Raw genomic sequence first — 27,922 nt, forward strand, 5'->3', positions numbered from 1 at the left:
TAAAAAGCAACACTGATGTTAAAAGGAAAAGAGATGAACACGGTAACATTGCTAAAATATGCTGCAGCGGTAAAATAAACATTTTAATTCCAGATAATTATTTTTTCTTTGTGCTCTGTTCCATCACACTGCTTAAGTTGTTCTGAAGTGGGGAAACCTGATTTTCTTAGTTTTTGGTTGTTTTACCACAACCTGGTATCAACATACAGACTATACAAATATATAATGATACGGCATACATTTGGTATCACATACTTTTGGTATCAAATGTATGCCATACCACAACCAGCAATGTTTGAATCACACTAGTTTAAGGATGAAACAACTACCAGTAATCTAACAGAGCTAACGGGGAGTTACTTGTTGCAACTGTGATGAGCTGAAAAGCATCTGTGATTGGATGCCACAGAAGATGGAGGCAGATGAACTACACCGGCAGCAGACCGCATCGAGTTTCATTCCTGTCAGACAAGAAAAAAACAAATACAAATCCGAGGTTGCAGTGGGCACAGGCTCAATAAAAGAATACAGCAGTAAATTGAAAAAATAAAATAAAAACCTGACCATAATGAAGATCAACATATTATGTAGACCCAACTTGCCTTGTCTCAACATGCTGGTAGTGGAATAATGTGAGGAAGACTTTCTTTGTACATTCCGCTTCCCTTTACAGCCACACTTTACCCCTATTTCAGTGGCTACCTTCAGTGCTATGCTGCACCATGTAATAATGCAGAAGTAATTTCGACACTGATTTTATGATAAAGACAGTAAGTTCACTGAACATCAGTGGCATTCCCATTCACCAGAGCATCACAGCACCTTTGGGATGTGATAGAACTCTTTTTTTTTTTTGCTTGAGTTTGCAGCTGACAATAGATTTGCAGATAGTATGTGGCACATTTATGTTAACATGGATCAGAGTCTCAAAGGAATGTTTTCAACATCTTTTTGAATGCGGTGAATGTGGTGGCGACTTAAAAAATTAACGAGGAGGATTCTGACAGCATAAGAAGATGAACGTGACAGAGCAGACTGAACTGGAAAAAAAAAAACTACCCAAAACAGGAAAACATCAAAGAAAAAGAAATCATAACGAAAACATAATTCTTGCTGAACTTATGCCAAACTGTCATATGTCACATGAAGTTGAAGACATGGAACACAGTATTGTGTAAAGTTTCTCTTACAATAAATTAGGTTTGGGCATCATAACCAGAGATTATGACTTTCCCTCTGGGAGGCTGGCGAGCTGTGAGGGAAGTCTGCTTTTCTGTCATGTTTCCTTTCCTAATGTGAAAATAGGCCACTTTTATCAGACACTGTAATGATCAAAAAAGAATAATTTTCATTGTAATGCATACTGGTTGATGCAATATTAATGAGCCATGATGGAATTTCATACTGCTTTTGACATCTGACAAAAACATAAAGTGTAAATGAAACTATAGCTGCATAAACATACTTTAGATAGATATTTAAAGAGTCTGTCTATATGCATAATTAAAAGAAAATTCACAAGTGAATTTTGCACTTTGGACGCACAAAGTTAGTTGGGCTACAAAGACAGCTGAGTGGGAAAAGAGCTAAGGTCATGCACGGATCAGAGGAGCAGTGGACAGACACATATAGTCAGTGGCAAGTCAGAACTCATCGGATGCAGTGAAGACCGGTGCACAGAGCAAAGCCTTATTGAGCAGTCACATGGAGAATGGAGATGTAGGGTAGTGTTAGATCACACAGTGCACTTATAGTGCTTCAGTAAGTGAATCTGTCAACATATCATCAGTTACTGATAGTCAGGCTTGAGATCATTACCATCCTACTTTAAATGTCTTTACCAGATGCAAGTTGCTCTTTCACAAATGTGAGAGGGAGAGAAATTTAAGAGTGGTAAAGAACATATTTTCCTAATTTAGTTAATGTCATCATCATTTTCATGCTGTACTAGTGAACATTTTAAAGGGCTATTTGTGTGACAGACTATAACCCTCTCAGAGAAGTCTAACAAAACACTGACAAAACATGAATATAAATTAAAAAGGCCGTCTCCAGATTGTTTTTGCAGAGGCATATTTCAATTGGCATTCCTTGGATCACTGCTAATGTGATGTGACCACAAAATTGTTCATTTGTTTGTTTTTTGTTTTTGCCACGATGACACAGCACGAACCTCCAGGGGCTTTACTTCTATCAACAGAAACCTGCATCATCGCCCGTCATAACATGTTTAGAAAGTAATTAGTCAAGTAGCCTCTGATCTCTAACTGTCAGGCAGTAGCAAGAGTTTAATTTTCTAATCTGGCAGTCATGCTATCGGATTTGCAGGAAAATAATCTAGTGTTTATTGAATGCACTGAAAAAAAATGGTGCTTAAATGAAGGTTTAAACACCAAAACTTCTCAAAGGACCAAGCAACGCTTTAAGAGCTCTTGGTCAAGGTACTTGCTGACCAAGAGTTCTCATCTAATTGTTATAATACAGGAAACAAGGATAATAATGATGACTGTGCAGAGACAGACTGAGCATCTAAATACAATTCACATAAATGAACAAATGGATACAACATAAGCAGATGAATGGGTTTGGAATGGAGGTAGGAATGGATAGAAAACAGAACAGACAGATGGAAGTAAATTATTATTCTCTGACCCGCAGATGGTCTTCGCTGTGGTGTGATGACAGCCAATCCACAGACAGATCTGCTGAGCATGACTTCCTGTGAACAAAGCGTTTATTGTAGATGTAGCAGTTTCAATCTGGGTAATTTACTCAGCCTACTCAATCATATTTTAAATTCTGTCATGAATTGAAAACACGCCTTTCCTCTGCCTGAAAGATCTATGAAAGGATGTTAGGGTTATCCACTGAGTATTTACTGTTACATTTCAAATGTCTGTTGATAAGTTAGAACAACAGCACTGTGTCGAGACACTTGCCATCTCTTTATATTTTTCTTCTAGGGAGCCAGAGTTTGTTATTTAAAGTGGTCTTGACCAATAGTTCTCCAGGCTCTCTAGAGGTCTTTCAAAGTTTTTCTTTGAACATTGGCTGCTTTTTAACGCACTTTGAGTCGAGCCTTTGTACTGGGCCATTTTACAAGAAATAACTGACCTATAACTCCTTTGAGTATTAAAAAGTCACCTAACCCAAGGGATGAACAAGGGTTGTCTCTACATGTTGCAGACAACTTAGCAAAAGCCACTTTGGTACTACCACCTTGTTGCAGAAATATGTTTGTACTGGACCGGACACAAGCTTTTTAAATATGTTAAAAGGCTGATAGGCCAGTGTGAAAGTGGACCCAAAATCAGACCCAATACACGGCCGATTACAACTGATTTTATTAAACACAGGGATAATCAATAGCAGAACGTAGCACAGAGGAAACTTCACAGAGCCTGGATCCACTGCAACGGAAAGAGCGGTATTATCTAAAGTACAGGAGATTTCAGGTGACTTTTTTAACTAGGTGAGTAAAGAAGGTTGCTTACTTGGCAGGCTGGCAAGTAGAGGCTGTTGAGGGAGAGGTGACTCTCCAGGGGCAGTGGCGAAGTGAGCAGCAGGTGAAGGAAGACGTCAGACATTATTTCCTGAAGCGTTGGATGGTTGTGGTGAGCAGGAGGGCAGGCAGGTGAATTTCCATATTTTTGACAGGAGGTCGAGTGAACGGTGCGACGGCAGCTGGGAGGAAGATTCAGGCAGGCAGTGAATTGGGGCAAGGGACCGGTGACAGAAGAAATCCAGGTAAGAATGGAGGTAAGTGTATAATGATCCGGAGGTGCAGGAAGCTAAAGACACAAGCACGCAACATTAAACAAGGGAACACTTGGCGCAAAGAAAACTTGGAGATCGATTTACAGATTTACTGTTTAGCTGACAATCTAGTAAAGACGGGGGTCTGGATTAGTCCTTAAGACTGCTACACTGATTGCCGATAATTAGCTGCAGGTGGAGAGAAGTAGAGACCCAGGATTTAGGAAAAACCACCCAGATGAACTTGAATTGGCCCAGTTTGCAATATAATTGAAGCAGCTTGGAATCATCTTGAGAGAGAATGGAACAAAAGGCAGCCAACATCCAAAGAGTCCTTCGAGAAGCCTAGAAAACTATTCATGAAGATTAATTAAGAAATAACATGAAAGCCTTCGAGAGTTCAGGCAGTATTGAAGAAGGTGGTCATACAGGCTATTGACTTTTAATGCTTCGAATTTACAATTTCTTTGTTTCTAGCACTACATAAAGAAACGAGTGGTGACTTGAGACTATTGCACTGCAGTGAAGCCTCTTCAATAACTATGACTTTGTGACTTTAAAAAAAATCCTTCTGCCCTCTGGCTACAGTGCAACTGAATGCCCCAAGACTGTGTGCCAGTTATCACCTGTAACAGTATGTGGGGATTATCACCTGATGGTTCAGCAGGAAGTACCTCTAAACCCCCTTTGAGACTTACATGACCCTTACAAGTGTTGTACAGAGCAGAAAAAAATAATAACTCACTTTACACAGAATGCAGCAAGCAGAAATTCATGACTGTGGGGCTGGGTGTGTGGATTAGAGAGAAAGACGACGAAGGTCACAGGTGGAGAGCACTGAGGCAAGTCAGTGTACTTGAAGTAACATGAAGAGGAAAACTATAGCGTTAAGATGAGCGAGTTGACACCAGCAACTTGAAACACTTCTTCACGGAGCAGTCTATCTCACATCCATCAGTATTTTTTTTCTTTTTAAAGTCTCCTATAGTTTTCCTAGTTTTAAATCTAAAGACCTCTGACCTTGAGTGCAGAAGTAACGAAAGCATGGAGTGCCAAGAATGACCTTAGCACCTCACTGCATGTTGAGTGTGTGTGGACAGAGTATATAGGAAAAAATAGAGATTGGATGCTTGTTCCTACCAGTAGGTGCACAATGTCTGTCATGATGTGACTGAAACAACAATGAACTTTTATCAAGAAATCATATCATGATGATTATTTAATTTACAGGTTGTGTTTCACTTGAGTATGAATGTGATTATGACGGTTTCTGAGCGTGTCAGAGTGACTGTAAAAGAAAACAGCACTTTTGACAAAGAAGAAGAAGCATGGTATATGGACAAAAGTACTGAGCCACATGCACATTATAGCTCCAGATGTGCTGAGCTACTGAAACCCATGCAACGAGCCTTACCCTTTAACTTTGGCTGAATCGCTGTCGATTCTAAGTGCTTCCAGTTGATTGTAGAATTTCACAAACTGTACTCCAGTGAGCTTTTTAGAGTGACCCGTTCTTTCATAAATGTTTGTAAAGGCAAAACGCATGGCTAGGTGATTGGTTTTATACACATGTAGCATTAGTAATGAAAACACCTAAATTCAGATATTAAGTGGTGTTGTCCAAAACTCATGTACATATAATGTATGCAAATAAATAAATAATACAAGGGTATGAAGGGTATACAAACAGCATTTGAAGCTATATTTTATTTAGTTTCTAAAATTCGTTAATCTCTGAACCTGAATAGCGTTGTAAAAGCTACAACAACTTGACCTTAGAGATACATAGATTTTGCATAATAAAGTCAGAAATGGTGACAAAACTAAAACAATAAAAACTCTTGCAGTTTCAGAAGTATGAGAGATTTTCAAACTGCACCAAATAAAGTAGGTCTTCTGGACCAAAAAAACAAAAACAAAACACCTTTATATGTCAAACTGTGATTACCAAACATTAGGTGTTATATTACATCAGAAAGACAAGGTTCTTCATGTTCTTGTTGATTATTACAGTTACTTTGTCCTTATATTTGAACGGTGTTATAGTCAAATTTGTATTTATGCGTACTGGGCGTTCAAGGTCCCAATTAAAGAGGAGAGGACAGAGTCTTGTCTCTTGCAGACTCACTTTGATAAGAGTGCCTTGTTGTTCACGGCTGGTCCGTGTGGTGAAAGATTAAAGCGCAACAGTGGACATACAAGCAAGTCAAAGACAGGTAAATGGAAACTATTGGATTAATTTATTGTACAATATATAATACAGCTAAACACTTAATAGGGGAAAGGTTAGTGTTAATGTGACAGTTACTATGGCAACGTTTCATTAAGGGAATAAAATCTCAAATGCAAATGTTTTATAGAGATATCTTTAAACATTTTTGAGCATTTTAACTAATTAGGTTATCAAATCTAAGCCCAAGGTTCACTAGCAATTTCAACAGGTTTATTTATTTATATATTAAGCTCAATTGCTACGGCTACTGTTTTAAACAAATAACACAATAATTGTCAAAAAGTCAACATAAAAAGATTTGATATGTCTTGTAATCTGTCTGTTTTTACTGATATGAGTCAGTCATGGAAAAAAAAAAGGCCTCTTAGTCCACAGAAAACCACAAAAATTTCCTTTTTAAAACAGAAATCACTCTACATCTATTAGAGTGGTTGTTGCATTGCTGATGTTTGAATATCAGGCATAGGGAAAAATGTAGTTCACTTGTCTGCTTGCTGAATCTCCACAGACAATTAGGTCTGCCTCCTTAACCCTAAACCGATTTTATCAGAATATTAATTTCCATATGACTTGATATAGTGTCAGTGCAGGAGAAACTTCTGGCTGAACTTGCTGTCATTCTTGTACTGGGTTGGGATTTGGGGCTTTGAATTTCTAAATTTAATTGTTAAGGCTAGAAGTAACTCTGCTCAGCTTGTTCCCTTTTTGCATATGCTCTGCTGCCCTCAACTTTTCTAGACATTAGTTGAATGAGCTGTATGTAAGAATGCACATGTCTAAATCAGAATGACTCGACAGTGAGCTAACTTTACCCTGCAAGCTTCCTAGTAATCCAGTTTTACGCATTGAACTCTAGACAACTTCACAAGAATCAGGTTAGGTCATAAGTTGCCCTTTCTCCAAAGAACCACTTGTCAATACTGCAAATACACATGTATAGAATGAATATCTTGTTTAGTGTCACTAATTGCTAATTGCTTGTTCGGTGGCCAATTGCATTATGAGGTTACACTATAAGTAGGAGCTTCCATCTAAACATCTGTCATCTTGCTCTCCTGTTGCTGTAAACATCCAGGTCTCCTTCCACCCAGCTTCCATAACTATCACCTTTTAGGAGTCTCAGTTGCCTTGTCTGAATTGGTTTTATTGTTGCTGATTGATTGCTACTTGTACTTTTGTAGAAATTGCCTGTGGACTCTTACTTTCTCAGAAGCTTCTCTCCATGGATGGCTGATGTGTCATTTATTCTTTTATTCTTTTCATTTATTCTTTTATGCTGCATGTTATTGGACTCTGTAGTAAGCAGGTGTTCTGAGCACTGTGTTGGCTGCTTCTTTTAGAAACAGGCAACGCCATTTGATCAGTATCTAACTTTAGCTTCTTGCGAACTTGGATTTATTTCTGTTATCATCTTTTACTGTTAACGTTATTTTTATTGTGCATGGGTCTGGGTTGTTGGCTAATAGCTTTACAGCAGAGCTGCTATGCTACTCTGGCCTAAAGAAGTGTTCCTGCTTTGTTTCTTTCCTTTATCTTTTTGTTTTGCCACTTTTTTGATGTTTTTATTTTGTTGCTGGCTTTGCTGCTTTTTTCTTTAGGGTAACTTTCTAGGTCGTATCTTAAAATAAAAATGTGTCCATTCCAATGAATGGTTGGACACTAGTATCTGTTATAATCAGTCTCAGATTTTCTGTGGTGACCCAGAAAGTTTTATTATATTTTATTTAACCTGTCAGCTCTTCAAAATCATTTTTTAAAACAGTATGTGTGGAATATGAAAAGCTGTTAATGCCTTTAATCTATTAAATTGTTACTTTTTTTAGAGAAGCTGATGTGTGGTTGTTAACCACGTCACACAACAAGTAATTGGTTTATTTGCTTGAAATTGAAGGTCATTTAATTTACATTTTGTTTCTGAGTGACTGTTTTAATTTTTAATTTTATTTTCCTTTCTTTTTTTTTAACTATGGGAAGGAGGCCCTGTTTATAGCTGTGAATCACCAGTGTGTTTCTGCAGTACGGTTAACTACAGAAAGGGTGATGGTTTTTCTTATGTTTTGAATATAATTTTGTATAATAACGTATGTATTTTGTTTTATTTTAAAGCCAAGAGCCTCAAGTAGAGGTGACAATGTGCCTTGATGGGATGATCTACTTCTGCGTGCTGTGATTGTTTATGCACCCTCTGGTGTGAGCTTAATCTTAGTGTTAGTGTGTAGTGGTGAAATGCACTTATGATTGATGGCTCTTTTATATGATGTTTCTTAACTAGCTGTTAAAATCACTGTAACCTGTTAGTGTGTGTAATGACCAATGAGCCCATGTTACTGTATAATCACTAGATGGGTAAGCCTACTTTTTACAGTGAAATATTTTAGGATGTATGTCAGAGAAGTGGCCGGCATGTCACAATAAAATGTTCACAGAAGTAATGTAGTTAAATTTTTTTATATGCCCTTTCTTGGTTTGATGCATGACTATCCACAGAAATGGCATACAGATACTGTTACAGAAAGACCAGATTAAAACTTGCATAGTTCCTTACTGACAAAAGTTGACAAAAAAGGATCAATAAAGGAATCTTAAAATTTATATCAAGATTTCACAAATCGAACCTGGCTTGTTCATTATAGCTTGTGAACGGGATTTATTTCTTCTACTTGCCTCGGGTCATTGATTAATTGATGATGATTCTGTGCATCTGTGTTAAGTTTTGCAGATGTACGTATGCCTTGATTGTTCTTGTTTTCCATTTTGTTCTGTAACAGTATAATAGTGCCTTCTTTTTATCATTACAATGCCATCCACGACAGATTAGAGTACAAAATCATGGAGCAAAAATGAGTCCAAAACATAAAGAATGTAAGAATGTCTGCATGCTGACTCTGCTGCAGCTCCCAACCATATAAATTTATTAACACACCACTTGGACTTGAGGATTATTGGATTGATGAAGATGTGTAAATCAATGTCAGGGCTACACTTAAGGCACAGCACTGTGGAGATTCCTCAGACTATTCTGGAGTAGTTTGTTTTTCAAACTGAGGCGAGTATTCACAAGAAAGGTAAAATGGAACATGTAAATGTCACACTTTTGCACACTGTACAAAATCTAGACCTATATTGTGAATATGCGTGCATGGATAAAATATTTCTAGTTTTACTTACTTTGGCTTCCATAAACACAAAAAAACTGTATAAAACATGTAAATCTGGGCCTAGATCAACTTAAAGAACATCAAAAACAAAAGCCACAACATCAGAAACAGCAAATCCAATAGCTGTCTCATTAGGCTGGTTGCTATTGATGTATAAGCTCCCTTCAGCAAACAACATGAAGCTCCCACTGTTCCTCAGAGTCGATGAGTCAGAGTTGCACTATGCATGGGCAGCAGTACTCACTGGTATTGTATCAGAGCTGTCTATCAATATTCTTTTCATGCTCATGATCAAAACAGAGGACTAGACATTTGCATGCTCAACATTTACTTGTAGCTATGTGCCTTGCTGCAAGATATGTAACTGACTACAACTGTAGTTACAGTAGCAGCTCAGTGAAACTGTCGTTGGAAGGAACATCCTCTAGTATAGAAAAAAATCAAACTTTTTATATGATGCAGCGGCACTAAAATAAGATTAGTCTTCATTTTTAGGGAAAAGATGGGGAGAAATCAGTCTTAGCAGTGGCCACATAAACTGCAGCTGCAGCAATATTGAAAATATTAGAATTAACATCTACGTAAACCTGGAGGCCACAGCATCCCACTCTCTTTGTGACGTGATCAGGATGCAGCTCAGAGCAGACTGCAAAAAGACACCTAGCCGGTTTTCTCTAACATAAGCAATGTTCAATGTTTTACCTTCTAAAGATGATTTTAAGATATGATGTCTAAATGTGCTAAATCCAAATTGTGTTCTCTTTAGTAACTGGTTGAAATGAGCATGTTCCACATCAATATTGTATGCATAGTTATGACAAGTTGTACAGAGGCACAATTTTACAGAGGAATAAGAGCAATAGAAAGTACTTGAAAACATTTGAACTGCTATGGGATGTACTAGTATAGATTCAAGATTGGAAGGTGCTGAATTAAACCTAGAACATTACCTGCATCGATCTATTAAGCATCATTTGAGGAAAGGTGTCTGCACAAAGCCGGAAGGATAAAAACAGGTAGTAACCATCCTGTTCACCCTCCTACCATGTGGCTACTGATACAGAAATATCTGCTGCTGTTTCTTTCCCAGCGTTTTGTTTTAAAACATGCAAAATAAATTGAATTCCTATACTAAATTATTTATTTTAGTATTTAAATTTTTGTTGTTGTTTGTTTTGTTGAGCAATCTTGTGTTGCCAAATGAGAGTTAAATGATCTCTTATGATTCTCCACAAGAGTCCGAGACATGACAATGAAATGTGGCAGTGATATTGTCAGGTTATAGTAATTTCAATGTCATCCATTGAGAGAGAGAGAGAGAGATATGGGCTGTATGTCGTGCAGTTAAATAGTGAGCAGATTCTTTAGCACAACCACTGCAGTACCTACATGTTAACAAAACACTAAAGCAGTGGTCTAAAATTATACATGAGGAAAGCTTTTCTCATTTGCAACTCTGAGTTGTTTCATTAAAAAACTAATATTTAGCTTAAATGACATTATTTGAGAGTATGGGTATAATTAGGGGTGGGCGATATAAACGATATATGATAGAAACGATATAAATTTGGCCAACGATAGAGATTTTGACTATATCGCTCTATCGTGATAGCGCATGTTGATGATGTCATCAAGCTGCGCCTGTTTTGGTCGAAAGCATCACAGCGGCTACAACCATTATCATCTGCAAATTATGCCAGGTGACAGTCATAGCAAAGAGATGAAGCACTTTTGAAATATGGGGAAAGCCAAAAACTGCGCTACCTCCACTTCCATAACGTTGATTCATTAATGTTGAATTCTCTTGCAGGAGTTCTATTCCCATGTTGTTGCAGTGTATTTATAACTAACCTCGTATTGTGGATGAATAATCTCAGTTGTTCTCCTGACTGAAGTTTGGCCCGTGTACAGCATCCTGCTATGAGATTTCATTTGTCCCTGACCACCAGAATCCCTCACGTTAACTTTTATCGAGTGGAAAAAAAGTTGGCGTTCATCCTCCAGCTTCACTGTGCTAATGTTATGCTAACATAGCTGTGTCGCTAGCAATCATGTAGCACAACATTATATACCAGGCAGTCCAACTTCAGTAACCCTGCAAACGCCATTGCTGTTTAGTTTTCTGTCTTCATTTATGTCGGAAGTGGTAGCAGAGCTGTACGTTTTAATTAGTTTCAAAAATATCTCAGTCAGAACATGGCATGTCATGTTTAGGTGGAAACTAGCGGGCTAACTTCCTGTTAACTTCTAACTCCGTTACATTTAATACATTTTTCATGGATGCCTGGATGTTAAACTTAATTGTTACACCTGTTAAAGCAGCAACACTGATGATTTTATTAAAGATGAAAGAATTTAGACCGTTTTCAACTCAGTGTTCGTTTGACTTTGGGACCTGAAGCAGATGGAGTTTTGGACCCAGATTACTCCGCGAAGCTCCTCACTACGGCAGCCATGATGCTCTGACAATCCATCAAAACATTTTTTAACAGATTTCTGCACGCCAAAATCGGTTCGAGATCAGTAAGCACAACCAGAATTCATACATAAGGCACACTCGATTTTTGAGAAAATTAAAGGATTTTAAGTGTGCCTTAAAGTATGGAAAATACATTATACAGAAGAAAAGAATATATCGCGATATATATCGTTACTGCACGTGCTTCAAATTATATCGCGATATGGATTTTAGGCCATATCGCCCAGCCCTAGATATAATATTAGTAATTATTCCCGAGGCAATGGAGAGATTTCCACCTTAAAAGCAGCAACCTATATACCAGATAAGTTTAGAGGCACCAGCTGTCACATTTCTCCTCTGCCTTGGATTGTAGTGTGAAGTGCATGGCATTGGCTGTGCCACACAAGAGAGAATAATGATAGGGAATGTCAGCTGTGATCACAGTGCAATTTTAGTGACAAGGATTACAAAGACTTTGATGCATGATCACTGCTCTTTTCAAGACTTTGCCAAACCATTTGATTCACAAATGCTATTCAAAACATTTGCAATCTCACAGCAGAAATGATGACCGCTGTTACTTTGATATAAATCCCTCAACTTGAAAAGAGACGTCTTAAAGATTTATACTGGGATTAGTTTGAAATATATGATGTGTATGCATTGGTTTCACTTCAATTAAAATATATTTATGCATTTTAGCAATATTCTATAATACTACAGTTTATGACACTAATTGCAACCCTGCACTGCTCTCACAGATCACTTGTGTGGAACGCAGCATTGTCAGATGTGTCCCTGCAGTGAGAATATGTCAAGCTTTATTTCTTTAATAGTACTCTGAATGTCTGTATGCTCAACCATCTTAGCAAGGTCTTCTATCACCCATCACTCTCTAATTATCTCCTCTTAATATTATTCCCACAGTTATACGATTGAAGTTCAACTGTTCTGTAAAGTTGTAAAAACAATAGACAAATGTTGGAAGATAGTGATAATACAGAGAGATATAAAAACACAAAAAGTGTGTGTGTTTTAATTTTAACAAGTGGGTAATGAAACTGATGAATTGAAATTAGTTTTAAAAAAGGAAAAAATAATGTTTTGTTGTGCGTTAAAAATTTCATATTTGACAATTCTGTCTTTTTAATAGTCAGGTGTCCATAGAAAAGATATGGTTTTTGCTCTGCTTGTAATCATTTCTTTTGTACTCATCAAATGAAGGTAAAATCAGGACACGCAAGCCTGAGTTAACCAAATCAAGACACTATTTTTCTAAAGCACAATAAAAATGACCACGTTTCCTGGTAGTGTCACTTTAGGGTCACATCACAACAGAGTGGGTAATTTTCCAAGTGTTGAACTTAAAATTATACCCACTTTTATTTGACTAACAATAAGATTCACAGTTTGTGAATCTTAAAATTTATTTTTACACAAGCATGGTTGATTAGTGCTCCATTGTGATATCTGCTGCTCAGTTTGGGTAAACTTGAAAGAACATGCTCATCATAGGTTCAGTTGGTTCAGGTCAAAAAGTGACGAAGCAGTGTTCCAAATAAGTTATAAATAGCACCTGGGAGCGCTGCATGAAAAATGGTAGGCTGTGATTACTAGTCCACATTTTTCCCTCTGTCTGTCACTCTTGTAAGCTCAGACACACACACACACACACACACACACACACACACACACACACACACACACACATATGCATACAATTTCACTGGTGAATGCTGGTCCTCTTATGCCTTGGCTGGTTTGAATTACTGAGCTATGCTGAAATCTACATCTTTCAATATGCATTAACACAAAGCCATCAAAAGTCAGAAACACACTGGTTCCTGTAGTATTGCTTTAAAATTCCTTGGATACATCTACAATTATTCAATCTTGGCTGTGCTGCTGAAAAGACCACTACCAATCATTCCACCACTGCTAAAACAAACAATATTCAGGGAAGACACGGTTACAAACTGAGGCGCACGATAGTGGAGTGCACTACCACTTCACAGCAACTGAATCCAGGCTAAAGCCTTTCTGTGTATAGTTTGCATGTTTTCCCGTGTGTATGTGAGCTTCGTCACACAAAACCCCCCTGCAACCCTAAATTGGATAAGCAGAAGAAAATGAATGAATGAATGATTACAGATAGAGTAACAGATTTTTAATGCAGCCAAAATTATAGGCGTGGGGCAGGTTATGTGGAAGAGGAAGCTCTGCTACAGTTGTACATAATTGGAGGTTGTGTAACCTAAAGTGACCCAGTTTATACAACGGAAAAGCTTGCCTAGATAAAAATCACTGCACCACATAAAATTTTAAGAAGACTTATTTTAAGATATATTACTTTAATGTGCTTTCTAACTGAGATATTTTTACAGGAATAGTGATCAGCGTGTGTTGTTTGCAATAAAAAGTTCAAGTTATAGAGTTTTATATTTCATGCTGAAATATATACGCTCCGCCTGTGCCGCTGGGTTTCCTCTGGATGTGTCTTTGATTCAGCTCCCCCTAATTAATTGATTAACTCATATTTTTATGGTCCTTGGTTGTGTGGATAGGGTGTCTTAATGAGTAGGGTAAGTGAGGACATTAAAAAACGTTGTGATCAGTTTATCACTTGTACTCAACCATTTCCATTATCAGCACAATAAAAAGGGATCCATCAACAACTAGAAAAAGAATGCAACTGCACTCTGTCGCTCAGACTGCCTTTCGCTTAGATCGCTTTTCAGTCAATAAATTATCTGTTCTTAATATTTTGTCACACTCTGTGTTTTTGTCTTTATGGTGAGAAGGATTCTTTTTTGTCCTTGGTCTATGCTCCCAGTATAATAATGCCACCAGCCCACCTTTAGTGAGTTTCCTGTTACCACAAAACTCACTGAAGGCCTTCCAGGAACAATGTTGCCTTATGCTGATTTTCTCAGAAACATAAAAACGTATTCATTCACATAATTATTCATTCACTGCTGATGTTTCCTTGTATCCACTCATATGACTTTGATGCAACTGGAAACCTTGTACCACAATAATAAGTTTAATTCTTTGTGACTTAATCAATATACCAAATGGTTTATAAGAAAGAAGAAAATTCCATTGAATGAGAAGTTGAGTGGTTATTATTATTATTATTATTATTATCAGTAGTAGTAGTATTACTCCAACTACTGAGAAATTGACAGGCTGTGTTTGTAGGAGTTATTTATGAAGTCTTGATTGCTCCCCAGAAAGCCAAGTAATGAAGTGAAATATGTTTATTGTGGTTGGATATGTATAATGGGCTTGTGATTAGTTCAGGTAGGTCACGCTGGTGTAGCATGAGAATATTGTCAGCGATTACATGCAATAATAGTCTGCTGTATTTTATCTGGCTTACTCCCATAGAACTGGCTATCTCCCCTGATTATCTTCTTCTTTATTGCTTCTGGACTTTGTGTTTAAATTCCCAGTTGATTAAAATATTTGCTAAATACACATTTTCTGCATCAGAATGCAGAATGCTATTCACAAGGCATGATAAATGTACAGGGAGTTCTACTGTTGGTAAGGAAATATTGAGGGAATAAATTTTAAATACCTATAAGCAAAGGCTGTTAACCTTTATGAGTCAAATGGGTGCCATGAATGCAAATACCATGGTTGTAAAGAAAGTGAAAACCATGCATTTTAAAAAAATGGAAATACTATTCCAGCAGGTACACTTTTTATTCAGAAATCCAGCCCCTCCAATAATCACAATGTAACAAGCAACCTATGGCAGTTGCACCCACAAAAAAAGATTCTTTCTGAAAGAAACCTGCTGAGTCCACCAAAAACAGTGAATGTGCGCTGACTTCACTTTTACACATTTAACACCACTCCTCACTCCAACTGAATGACCAAAGAAGCCTGTCATGGCTGGCAGAAACAGATGGGAATGTAGCAGAAAGCCAATGTTTTGTGAAAGTAAAGCATACCTGAAGCAGAAATTATCCATACTCTGGGTGGATTTTGAAATATGGCCAGAAATGGACTATTCTGACATATATACTGTGTATTTCTCATTTGAACAAGTCCAATAAAGAAATCCTGAAGGCACCCAGAAACATATTATGCTTGATTTTTGCTAAATCATGATTCCAGTCCCGCAGGCAGTACAAAGCAGAACAGAACAGTTGCAAATGTGATTTTGCCCTTGACTGTATTTAACACTTTAGTTCTAATACCACACTTCCATTTCTTGTTAAATGGCAGAGGTCCATTTGTTACTTTTTTTCTTTATCGTTTATCTTTATCAGTTTGATAACAGTGATTCAGTTGCACAACTCATATATTAAATGTTTTGTTTGCGTCTTGTTGCTTGGACTTTCACAGACCAAATTTTCATTACAAGTATTGATTCTAAACATGAGGTTTGGATACTGTAAGTTTAACTTTAAAGGTCATGTTTGCTCTCTGTGCAAATTTGAGGTCCGGGCTGAAGTCCCACATTCAAGTGACCAGAACAGGAATCTAATAATAGTAGCAATATTGACAGAGGATAGCAGTCAGAGTTTAATGAAGGTTTTATTTTTTTCTCTTTACTCTTGTGCACAGTACTGTGAAAAAGTGTCCAATCCTGATTTCGTAGTTTGATATTTGTCACAATTATACATGCTTCATATCATCAAACAAAGTTAAATATCAGACACAGAGAACCTGAATAAATACAAAATTATTTTTAAAATTATGCTTTAATTTTAAGGGGAAAAGCTATGAAAACCTTCCTAGCCCTGCGCGAAACAGTAATTGTCCCTCTTGTTGAATCATTAATTAACTGTAATTAACCACATTTTTTGGAAAGCTGTGTTCAATTTCACTAGCCGCACCCGAGCCTGATTACTGCTTAAATAGCTCACTTAAATAGAACCTGTCTCACAAAGTAAAGTAGGCTAAAAGATCATGCCATGAGCTGAGAAACGGTCATTAATACTAGAACCGCCAATGGCGTTATTTTAACCTTCTGGCATTTTAAGAATCATGTAACTCTGTTCAAATAAAACTCCATCATTATCATATTTCATGATTTTTTCAAAAACTGATCCTTATTCATTGAATTCTGAATTTTGCAGTGTGTCAGATCAAAATAAATAAAAAATATGTCCGCTTATACCATATAGCATGAGCTACTGAATGGAAGAGTTGCCCAGTCACCCGTCTGAATTTTACTTTATGATCTGTAAATCTTTTTTTTAAACTAATAAAACCCCTAAAAAAATCATCTTAAATGCTTTTTTTTTTTAATAAGAATAATTAGATGAAAATTAACAACTTAAATTTAAGAAATTACTCCTTTTGCCATTACTGCTGGAGGGGTCAAAATTACCCCTCCTGCAGTAATAGGGAGTTTGGAACAATGGTGATTCCAGTGTTAAAAGGGTTACAAAGCTATGTATAAGGATCTGGCGGATAAATTATCCACAAATGGAGAAAACCTGGAACAGTAGTGAAACATCCCAGGAGTGTACAGGCCTTCCAAAATTACTTCAGATGCACTTTGATGACTCATCCGGCTGGTCACAAAAGAACCCAAAATAACATTAAGACTAGGTATCCATAGTTGCTGACCAAAAATAACAGAAAGACTAATCTCACATTTTGATAAAATAAATAAATAAATAAATAAATAAATAAATAAATAAATAAATAAATAAATAAAACAATTCCTAAAACTTTTATGAAAAATAATCTGTGGACTCGTGACACAAAATGTGAAATTTTATGAAAGGTTTGAGTCCTGTTGCATTTACGCTAACACAGTATTTCATAAAAATAACATCATCACGATGGTCTGGGGCTCCTTTGCTGCTTTGGGATCTGGGCTTCTTGCCATTACTGGTAGAACCAGGAATTATGCTCTCTACTAGAAAATGTTGAAGGAGAATGGCCATCTTAACTTGAATTATGGAGTAGGATCAGAAACCCACCAGCAAGTTCACCTCTCAAAGTCTAGAATTAACTTGGACTGGGATGCTTTGGCATGACCTTAAACAGGCTGTCCATCCCGGAAAACCCTCCAGCGTACTAAATTTAAAAGAAAAAAAAAGGCAAAGAAGAGTGGGCCAGAATTCCCCCACAGCAATATGCAAGACTCATTACCAGTTATTGCAAATGCTTGATTTTAGTTCTTGCTGCAAAGAGTGTCACAATCAGTTATTTGGTTTAGGAGGCAATTACTTTTTCACATAGGACCAGGCAGGTTTGAATAACTTATTGGCATTAATAAATTAAATCATCATTTAGGAAAGAAACTCAAATATTCCACAATGCAAGCTGAGCATTTTCTCAAGTTTGAAGTTTAGATTTAAAGTAAATGTGATATGATTTACTTGCCTCATTACTCAAAAGTGAAAGGTTGATCATCAAGCCAAGGTTTTGTCTTCTTCCCAAGTACCCCATGTTACATTTTCAACAACACCTCCAGGTTGCCACCTGCTTATATCTATTTGAAAGCACCTTGGCACTGGGAAAGATGTAACTATCCGGCAGTTGTAATTGCAGGATAGTTTTTATACTGACTGTATACCATTATTGCTAAGGAGTTTAGCAGAGTGTAGAGACAAACAAGTCATAAAAATGATTTAAAATGCTTGTGAGTCCAAGCACATGAATCCAAACGTGAATTTAATAAATACCCACATGCGCGCACACACACACAAACATTCTAGCACACGTACACACATGCACATTGTACTGTTGTGTATCTAGACGCAACCTTGAACACCACACTGAATTGATGAGACTGTGCAAACAAACTTCAGTCTGCTGGACTCAAATGTCAAACTGTCTCACTGGGATGCTCTTTTTAACAGACATATGTCACCCTCCAATTTGCCAATGGCCACTTCTGGCTTTTTTCTTTTCTGTTAATTGCTTTAGGCACTTGCTACCGCCATATTTCATTTTTTTCTGGGATTAGAGGAGCACAGCCCCCTAAAGATTTCCAAGCCTTCCCTTGTGAATAGAGACAAGCAGTAATACAAAACAGACACCAGGGAGTCCTTAAGTGATACATCCATAAATGTCATCAAAGGCTTTTATCAAAAATTACGGTTTTATTCACCATACTAAGACTTTACTTGCAGACTTAATGTGTAAAATTCTGAATTTTCAGCTCATTCTCTCTATGAGATTTGCTCTTGTGTTTGTGAATGACCTTGATCAGACAAATGATTTCATCCTGTTGCCACTATGCACAGTGACAAAGGACAAAGAGCACAGAAGCATGGTTGTCAAGGCAACATGGTTATAGAAGGCAAAAAGCTGATGTGTGCTTACACACACTTGCAGATACCCACTAACTCATTCTTTGTCAATAGCAGCTTTGCCTTCCTTGCGGATATTAAATGTTTAAGGACTCTGAGAGGCATTGACATTAAATAAGACAAAAAGGCCTGCATATAGCCTATGTTACAGTAAGGGAGCACAGAGGACTCATGGTCCAAGCAGTGCCAATGATTCTGCCAAACATACAAATTGTAAAATTTGTTGAACTGTATATTTTAATTGGTATAATAATTAATAAATTTTAGTAGCAATGTAATCTGTATATTTAAAACTGTATGAAAGGCTGACTTATACACACAAATACCCGTTTAGGTTACTGAGTTTCTTCAAACTAAAGAGCTATGAAGTAAACTAACAAATTTAACACAATTACCCTGCAAGACGGCAGCACGGTGGCACGGTGGTTAGCACTGTTGCCGCACAGCAAGAAGGTCCTGAGTTCAATTCCACCATCAGGCCGGGGTCTTTCTGTGTGGAGTTTGCATGTTCTCCCCGTGTTTGCGTGGGTTCCCTCCGGGTACTCTGGCTTCCTCCCACCGTCCAAAGACATGCAACTTGTGGGGATAGGTTAATTGGATAATCCAAATTGCCACTAGGTGTGAATGTGAGTGCGAATGGTTGTCTGCCCCTGTGTGTTGGCCCTGCGACAGACTGGCGACCTTTCCAGGGTGTACCCCGCCTTTCGCCCTATGACAGCTGGGATAGGCTCCAGCGCCCCCCGCGACCCTGAAAAGGATAAGCGGAAGCGAATGGATGGATGGATACCCTGCAAGACACTTATTAAAACTTTATATTGTTATAAGACAAATGACTGTCATTCAGCAGTTTTGTTAAGTATTCTTTCTTCACATGCACAAGAATTATAATTTCCCGGCATTACCTTGCTCTGTAATGCAATGTTACAAAATAGCCGTGTATCAAAATATGTACCGAAAGTCTGTGATTCTTTCTCTTTGCCAGCTGTAGAGAAAGTGGTATGAAATCTTTGTGGAAATATGAAAAAGGAAAGTATTACACGCAAAAAAAAATCAGCCTTGTGTAAGTCGGTCAGAGTATAGCAAAGCAAAAATAAACAGCTATAATGTATTTTCGCAGTGATGCATGTATGTCATAATTTGCAAGGAAAAGCACCCAAATGCCAGACTGTGAGACAGGCAGGCAGGTTGCGAACAAGGCCAGAAAACCAAAACATCAGCAAATAACAAACCTAAAAGCATTAACTAAAGTCCAAGAGTCTCAAGTAACCATAGAAGCACTGGGAGAATACTAGTGGAGAACAAACAGATACTGTGACAAAGACTATAACAATAGCAAATACAGACTAGAACTGAAATATAATCATAACAAATAGATTGTATAAGGAAAATCAAAACCCAAAGCATAAATAAACGGGATGGACCTTGTACCTCACTGAAAAAACAAACAAACAACAACAACAGTATTTTATCTTTGGATTTCATACATTCTGTGATTCTCTGATCCTGAAAAATGTCTTTTGTTAATACCTTGCTGGCTTAATTTTTTACAGTCGGTGGTCAAACTGATGGCTTAAGTTCAGTGTTAGATCCCAGTTACCCCTGTACAGGTGGTCTGGACCAGCTCTCCATCCTTCAGGTCAGAGTCCCATCCATTTACTGTTTTAAGGAAGTAATAGAATGAATGTCCACAATTCTGACTTTGAATGCAGATAGATAATTTTTTATTGAAGCAAGATTTCAGCAGGGGTTAGCAAACAGCTCAATTGCAATTTAATCAATTTAATCAGTCAAATCCAAATAATCAATTTATCACACTATATTAACCCTAACTATTCTGTTGCTAAATGACTACAACCGTTGTTGAGGTGGGTCTTCTTTTAGGAGGGAAGGAAGATCATCGTGCACACTGATAGAATCCAGCTCCCCGCTGTGTTGGCCAAGTCCAAAGGAAAGATAAAGTGTAGCCCAGTACAAGGCTCCCCGTCTTCACCTTCTTGACTCCGATCCTAACTCATATGATGAGTAGGCAGTTCAAAATTCACAACCCAATCAGTCGATCCCCGGTGAAGGGTTATGACTCCTCCTCTTGCTGTCCCTCGCTCGTCTTCTCACCGCGGATCTTCAGTCTCTTCTCAACCTACTCACTGGCTGGGGACTAGAGGGAAAAAAGCCCCTCTCTGATTTTGCCTCCCATCTTTATACACCTCTACGGACCTGTCCAGACATGTCTAGACATCTTCCGGACGAAAACACCATCTATGGACATGTCATGTTCCTCCTTTGGCCCCCCCCTTTGCTCTTTGACGCACTGGCATGACTTGCAGTTTTGGTGCATTTCTTTTTCTTCCACTCCACCCAACAATGCTGCAGCTCAACTTCCCTAATAACTCTAAACAGAAATTACTTCTCCTTTTTCTCATGTCTTAAGGATCGTTTAACTCATACACACATTATGGTTTTTTATTAATCTTTTAGCAATGCAATGCATACACAACTCTTTTTATTTGATTTACGCTTTAACAGACACAACAACTTCCATTATTTCCATTTGTGACAAACATGCCGGAGACTCTCACATTCTTCTGATACCCCCTCCTTGAGATCGCCGGCTGCCTCACAACTCATGTAACAGATCGTTGGCTGGGACTGTCAGGGTCAGAATATCATCATCACTTCCAAACGGTGGAATCAGTTGAGGGAACTCAGGGGATGGAGTGAGGCCTAATTCCCAGGAATCTAGGACTGTCATCTTGTCCACAGTTGGAGTATCTGTCAGCGATCCTGATGAAACAGAGTCATACTCTGAAGAATGAGTATGAAGAACTCCATCAGTTCTTCTTGCTGAGCTTCTGCTGTTTGATCAACCAATTGCTGCTGCTCTTCAGAAACAGTAGGCACTGGGCTTGTCGACCCAGCTTGCTCAGAGCTCCCGATGGCAGAATGCTGTATATCAGTCGCCGGTTCTAGCAGAGAGTGGAGTTCGACCAGTTCCTCAGAGATATCTGAATAGAACCACATCATTACCCATACATTACCCAAATACCACTGCTATCATTGTTTTGTTTTAATGCGTTTTTTAATCACAGTTTGTTGTCAATGAGGAATAAATTCTGTGTATCTGATTTAGTTTGACTGAAGGAAAGCAGTAAATACCGTGTAACCCATTAATTTGCTTCTCAGATCTTGATGTGACTATGCATTAAAATGGTTACAAGAGATGGACCTTGTATCTCACTGAAAAAAACAACAACAGTATTTTATCTTCCAGCTCTTAAAGTGAGTTAGACATGTTTCAGGTTTTTGGATTTCGTACATTCTGTGATTCTCTGATTTTAACATTTTTATAACAACTGGCGTGAAAACGTTTGCAGAGGGTTAAGGCTAGGATATAATTTGTGTGAAAACACATGCAAAAAGAAGAGAAATGAAGATTAATAACATTTTATTGATGACGTCAATAGCAGGATGGTTTTGTTTACGCAGAATCCCTTCAGCTGATATTGTCTACGGTAAATCTCTGCTGAAGGGATGAAAGACATTCTTGGAAAAATATTGATGAGTGATGATGATGGTGTCTAACACATTCCAATATCTGCCCTCTAGGTCTTCTGCCCCTCTAGAGGGGGAAAAGGAATTAGATAATGTTTTTATTTCTCTTTAGCGACCCTTGCTGTATAACTTATATTTTACCATCATTTTACCCATATGTTCCATTAATTCAATCACTTGTCATTTGATTTATGAAGATTCTCAGTACACATTTTAGGTCAAGGAAAAACTGTTTGCTCCATTAGTATTTTGCCCTTATGTTCAAATTAATTTGTCACTTCAAAACAACATGGGCCTTAATTAGCCTTTTTGCAGCATGAAATTCACAACAAGCAGAATCATCATGAACTGTGTTATAAAGTTAACCCCCGTTAAATGGTTAACCACTTACAATTTTAAAGGGGGAATCCCCACAAACCCCTTTGAGCAGGCACTTTGCCAAGGCTGGGGTGTTAATATTCCCTTTCAACAGAAAGGAAACCTCAAGCAGACCCAGGCTCAGTGAATAGTCTCAGAGCACACATAATATTACACATACCACCACACTAGGGGTGGTATGTGTAATATTCACTTTATGCATTTGAATGTCATTTCAGCTCTCAAGCTGGTACCATAGTGGATTGTTGTCATTTAATATATAAGACTAGTCAGTTATAATAAACATTTATTTATATTTCATATGCACTTAGAAACATTTATGTGTTATATATGAGGCATACGTTCTCATGGAGAGTATTAAAGTAATTTCTCATTTTCTTTTTATTAACTACACAATAATGAATAAATAAAAGAGGTTTTGGAGATTCAGACTTTGAGTCTGGCAGTATTGCATTTGAGTAGTGTCTCAGCTCTGACTAACTGCCTTTAATTTGCCTCTAAAAGACTGGAGTGCAGCTGTAATAAGCAGACTTAATAAAGTGAGTACTATCAAAACAAAAATGCAGAAGGTAGATCATTGAGATGTTCACATAAAATGTGATTTTTGGATTTTGTATGCAATCCCACAAAATGCCAATTTCATAAAAGGCTATTTTTTCTATCTATGTCTTGTAAATCAATGATCAATTAATCATCTTCAATTTTAAGGCCTTTTTTGTGGTGAGTGAAATTTGTCAGAAATAAAATCAAACAGCATACATTGCTGTCCTGTGAAAACACATTTCTTATGTCAAGCTTCATTAATCTTCTTACTCAATCGCATCCACAGCAGTCCTTGGAAATACTTTCCTCTTTCACAACTGGCCCTTGGAGGCACTCTGAGAAATGTACCAAGAGAGAGAGGAAGGTGGTTGAAAAAAATACTCTGATTGATTTTCCCATCATGACTTGAAATAGCATATTTATTGATTGCTTATAGGGAAGGGGAGGGTGAAGGGTGAAGGTCACTGACGAATGGTGTGATGTTAGTAAGGCATTCAGGCTCTTCTCTCAGCTTTTCTAAAAAGAATAGTGCGGTGACGCTTTTGCTTCAAGGAGACAATATAAAATGTGTCAAAAACTAATTTGCATTTGTTTTCAGTAGTTCAAATTTGTTATATTTGATGGTAGAAGAGAAGGCAAGTATTTTGTGTTTTTTTACTTATTGCTTGTTGCATGTTATTACTCGTTAGGCAAAATGTTAATATTATATGAATGGTTAAAGTCAAATCTACTTTTGACCTCATTCAGCTGCAACATCAGATTCACTCTAACAGTGTAACAAAATGTTACGCTTCAGTTTTTCCTTATTTACTTTTTCCCTTGGTTGATAAAAAAAAAAAAGAAAACCTGCATTTCATTTAATGGCCCAGTTCTTTTTAATAATCATCATGATCAGATCTGCAATAACTATGCATATCTTTAACGTTATGTTGAGTATTTGAAACACTGAAAATCTGTGGCTTTTATGATAGTAAACTCATTTGACAGAACTGATCTGAAGATTAAAAAAAAAGTCTTTATATCAAAAGAGGAAGCCAGCAAGTTCCCACCTCTGTGTGTGTGTGTGTGTGTGTGTGTGTGTGTGTGTGTGTGTGTGTGTGTGTGTGTGTGTGTCAAGGTGTTTCTCTAGCCCCAAACCAATACTGATGTAAGTTTGCTAATCCCATGAAGAATTTAGCGAGAAACATGTTTCCTGCAGGCAAAAAAAATGCCACATACAAACACATATACTTGCCTTGTGATTGTAAAGTAGAATACATCATAGATTGTAGATCATAGGTTATGACTTAACATCTTGATTATTTTATATCCTTGTCAGCTCATATGAAATGGACATAATAGGCTGATACAATCATAATTATATATGGAAGTAGAATCACACTTTATTTCTAATTCACTCCCAGATTTATCATTATTTGTGTAATTTTTGTTCTTTCTCTATTAATAGTTTTTCTTCTTTACACTCTTCTTTTTACATGAATAAGCTAGAGTATCTCAGCTGCTTTCCTGTACCTAAGATAAAAAACGAAAAGATCTAAGCTAATAAGCTTGCATCCACTCCTCCCAGCTGTTAATAAGAAAAGAAATTTGAACCAGTGTGGTTCTTTTGTGCAGAGATTGAACTTGGACTTGCCTGTGGCTTCTGGGCATTGCAAAAGAATTAAAAATTTCCCTCACGAGGATATTTGCATCCTGAAATGATATTATTGGCTGCCTTGATGAAGCCGACTTAGCTTGCTACTCTTTCAGTCCCAGAGCTTTGACAGTTCCTGCCAGTGACTGACAGGAATTTCAAAAAGCTTATAATGCTAAAAAGGATTTGAAATATTGCAAAGCAACACAAAACAGCCTCTATAATCCCAGAATCATTTGGCAGAATTCAAATTGCCATTTTAAGTACTGTATATTTCATACAATTCCAGCATAAACAAGAACTTTCTTTAGTGTTTCTGTATTCCTTAGGCATGTATGTGCACTGTTGTAATGGCAAAACCTCAAAAGCAAAAGTATGTCTAGTAGAGATGGTACTTTGGGGGTACAATTAACCCCTTTGAAGAACAGATATTTCTCTGTACTCAAAAATTACTTCTATTAATTACCTCTATTAAAGAACATACCAAGTCCTTTACATTTTTTATATGAAACCACTTCATTCATCTGCTACTATTAGGGTTTTAGCAGCTCTAGTTATGTAGGCATCGTTACTTTTCTATTTTGCTCAAACTGGTTGATGAGATGTGAAAAACAGTTCAGCTTCAATCAATAGCTAAAATACTCCCTTATAGTTAGTTCAGGGTTGTAGGTGGACCTTCTCTTTTGTCTAGTGTGGGTCTGTGATGACTAAGCCACATGTTCTCACACCCACACACAACTTGAATTACAAGATTACTGTCCTGTGCAGTTATAGTATATGTTAAAGATAAAAAGGAATGCTTAATTCCCAGAAAAGCCAAGCTTCTCTAATTGATTAACTTACACAACATTATACTAAGAACATTAACCTTTACCTTTGGTTTATTTATGCTTTTTCTTTATGAATCTGATCCTGTGATCACAATGTACAGATGGATTACATGAATGTAGTCTGGAAGTACCTTAAACATAACTAAGCAGAGTACTAGTACTTTTACTCTACATAATCTAGGCTCACTACTTATTTCAGTTAAAACTAAAGGTAATAGGCTATGGAACCAAGGCTACCAGATAAAATCCATCTGAGACATAAACGTTTACATTATCCAAAATTTACATAATCCTGAAACTATTTACTCGATGACCGACCCTCACTGTTGGTAGTGATTGAGATAATAAGATTTTGGATACAAGTGGTGAAAAGGGGATTCTTTTACAGAATACCTAGACTGGGCTCTAGGAACATGGTAAGACGCTCTGTCATTAGGTAGGAACACAGAGAAGACTTCCTCCACATTGAAAAGAATGAGCTGTGGTTGGTCAAGCGTATCTCACGTGGATGCCTGCTGGATGCCTCCTACATGAGCTGTTCCAGTGGAAGAGAACTGGAAGGACCGGAAAAGACCCAATATCATTTGGAGAGATTGCACTCTCCCTCTCTCTCTCTCACTTGGCTTTTTGAATGCATCAGTGGATGGATGGACGGATGGATTGATTTATTCTATGCTTGCAATATTTATGTTCCACTGACCACCAAAATTAAATGTCTCTCTCTGTTTTATTAGATAGAGACGTGGCCTTGAAATTACAAGATTTTTGGAAAGACAGCAGTTGCTGGAACAAAAATTTGGAGGTTCTCTGCGACTAATACTGCTGCACCCATCCATCCACCCATCCATCCATCCACACTCTTTTGTTTATTCAATTCATGGTCCTGGGGAAATATATTTAGATTTATTTTATTATTTTTATAGATTTATTCTTTGTTTTAATTACAGTGTGCTTTTTAAAATAATATTTGATTTGAGAGTGAGACTTTTCTTTTGTTTTTACATTTCTATTATTGAGTGTTTGTTTTGGGTTGTGAACTAATATATTCTTCATCTCCAAGAGCCATCTGTCCCTGCTGTAGAGTTTAATTACTTTACAAACAGACACAATCTTTTACATCAAGGCAGTTCACAAGTCTTACTAAACAAGGCGAAGACATTGGTGATCGACATTAGTTCTAATGCATTCAGACCGTGGTCATGATTCCCTCAGGGATCTACTTTATTCATTTGCTTTTGTCTGTTTGGATTCCAAGATACACATGCCTTGCCGTGCCCTCGGGAATAAGAGGTTGTTCAGAAAGATATTCTCCTCCTAAAGAGCCCAAAGGTGGAGTGGAGAGATGGACTGGTGAGTGGGAAAGAAAAGTTATTTCCTTGGACTGGTCAAGGATGTTAAGAATCTAATGTCTCCAAGGTCAACAGCAGGTATTGATGATGAGGCGGCATCGAAGTCTAGATTTTAATTTGGAACGCTTCTATGAAACAGACTCGGCAGTTTCATGAAACACATTCACCCTGATGACATTGAAATGTCATTCAAGGAGGACTATTATATTAAACCATTATTAAATGGGTTTGCCTCTTACACATGACTTCAGCTACAAAAGGCACCGCAGAGATGAAAAATGTTCAACTTGAACATAAAAGCAACCATGCAGTCTGTGACTTTTGAGCCTAATGTCTGCAGCTCATCTGATGGGATTACACCTCAGGAACGGGGGGGAAAAAAATCTGTGCTCCTGGACTTGCATCATTCCTCACATCAGATGCCCTTTTCTTAGTGCAGTGAGAGAGATAGCAAAGGATTCTGACAGAGGAAGTTAAAGGGGAGAGATAGGAGAATGATAGAGTAAGAAGGATGTATAGGAAGGAGGAGAAAGAGTGGATATGGAAAATGACAATATAATATGATTTGATTTGTGGGCCAGAATGGATTCTCAGTGCCCAATTTCAGAGAGGAGAGGCAGAAAAGAGCGAGGGAGGGTGAAGAAGACAGTGGGTGGAGGAGGTGGGTGGAGTGTGAACAGTAGGGCCATGGAGTTCATTTAGCAACGGCATCGTGAGATGGCTTGACAGCTGCTGGTGGAGGC

The 27,922-nt window shown here is 37.6% G+C and overlaps 1 protein-coding gene across 1 annotated transcript; it reads right to left on the minus strand.

The window, feature by feature from the left end:
• Positions 1–345: 345 nt before the first annotated feature.
• On the minus strand, positions 346–21,044 carry LOC308408346 (uncharacterized protein; the record flags this gene model as incomplete). The annotated part of the gene is made up of 5 exons (XM_080900544.1): positions 20,425–21,044; positions 19,293–19,645; positions 3,495–3,791; positions 2,653–2,719; positions 346–461 (listed from the first exon to the last, which is right to left on the minus strand). The coding sequence occupies exons 2-5, from the start codon at positions 19,467–19,469 to the stop codon at positions 346–348; spliced, it is 657 nt and encodes a 218-aa protein (XP_080756670.1). The 5' UTR covers positions 19,470–19,645; positions 20,425–21,044.
• Positions 21,045–27,922: the final 6,878 nt, after the last annotated feature.

Source organism: Rhamphochromis sp. 'chilingali', assembly GCF_963969265.1.
Source record: "Rhamphochromis sp. 'chilingali' genome assembly, chromosome: 13".
NCBI classification, from domain to species: Eukaryota; Metazoa; Chordata; class Actinopteri; order Cichliformes; family Cichlidae; genus Rhamphochromis; species Rhamphochromis sp. 'chilingali'.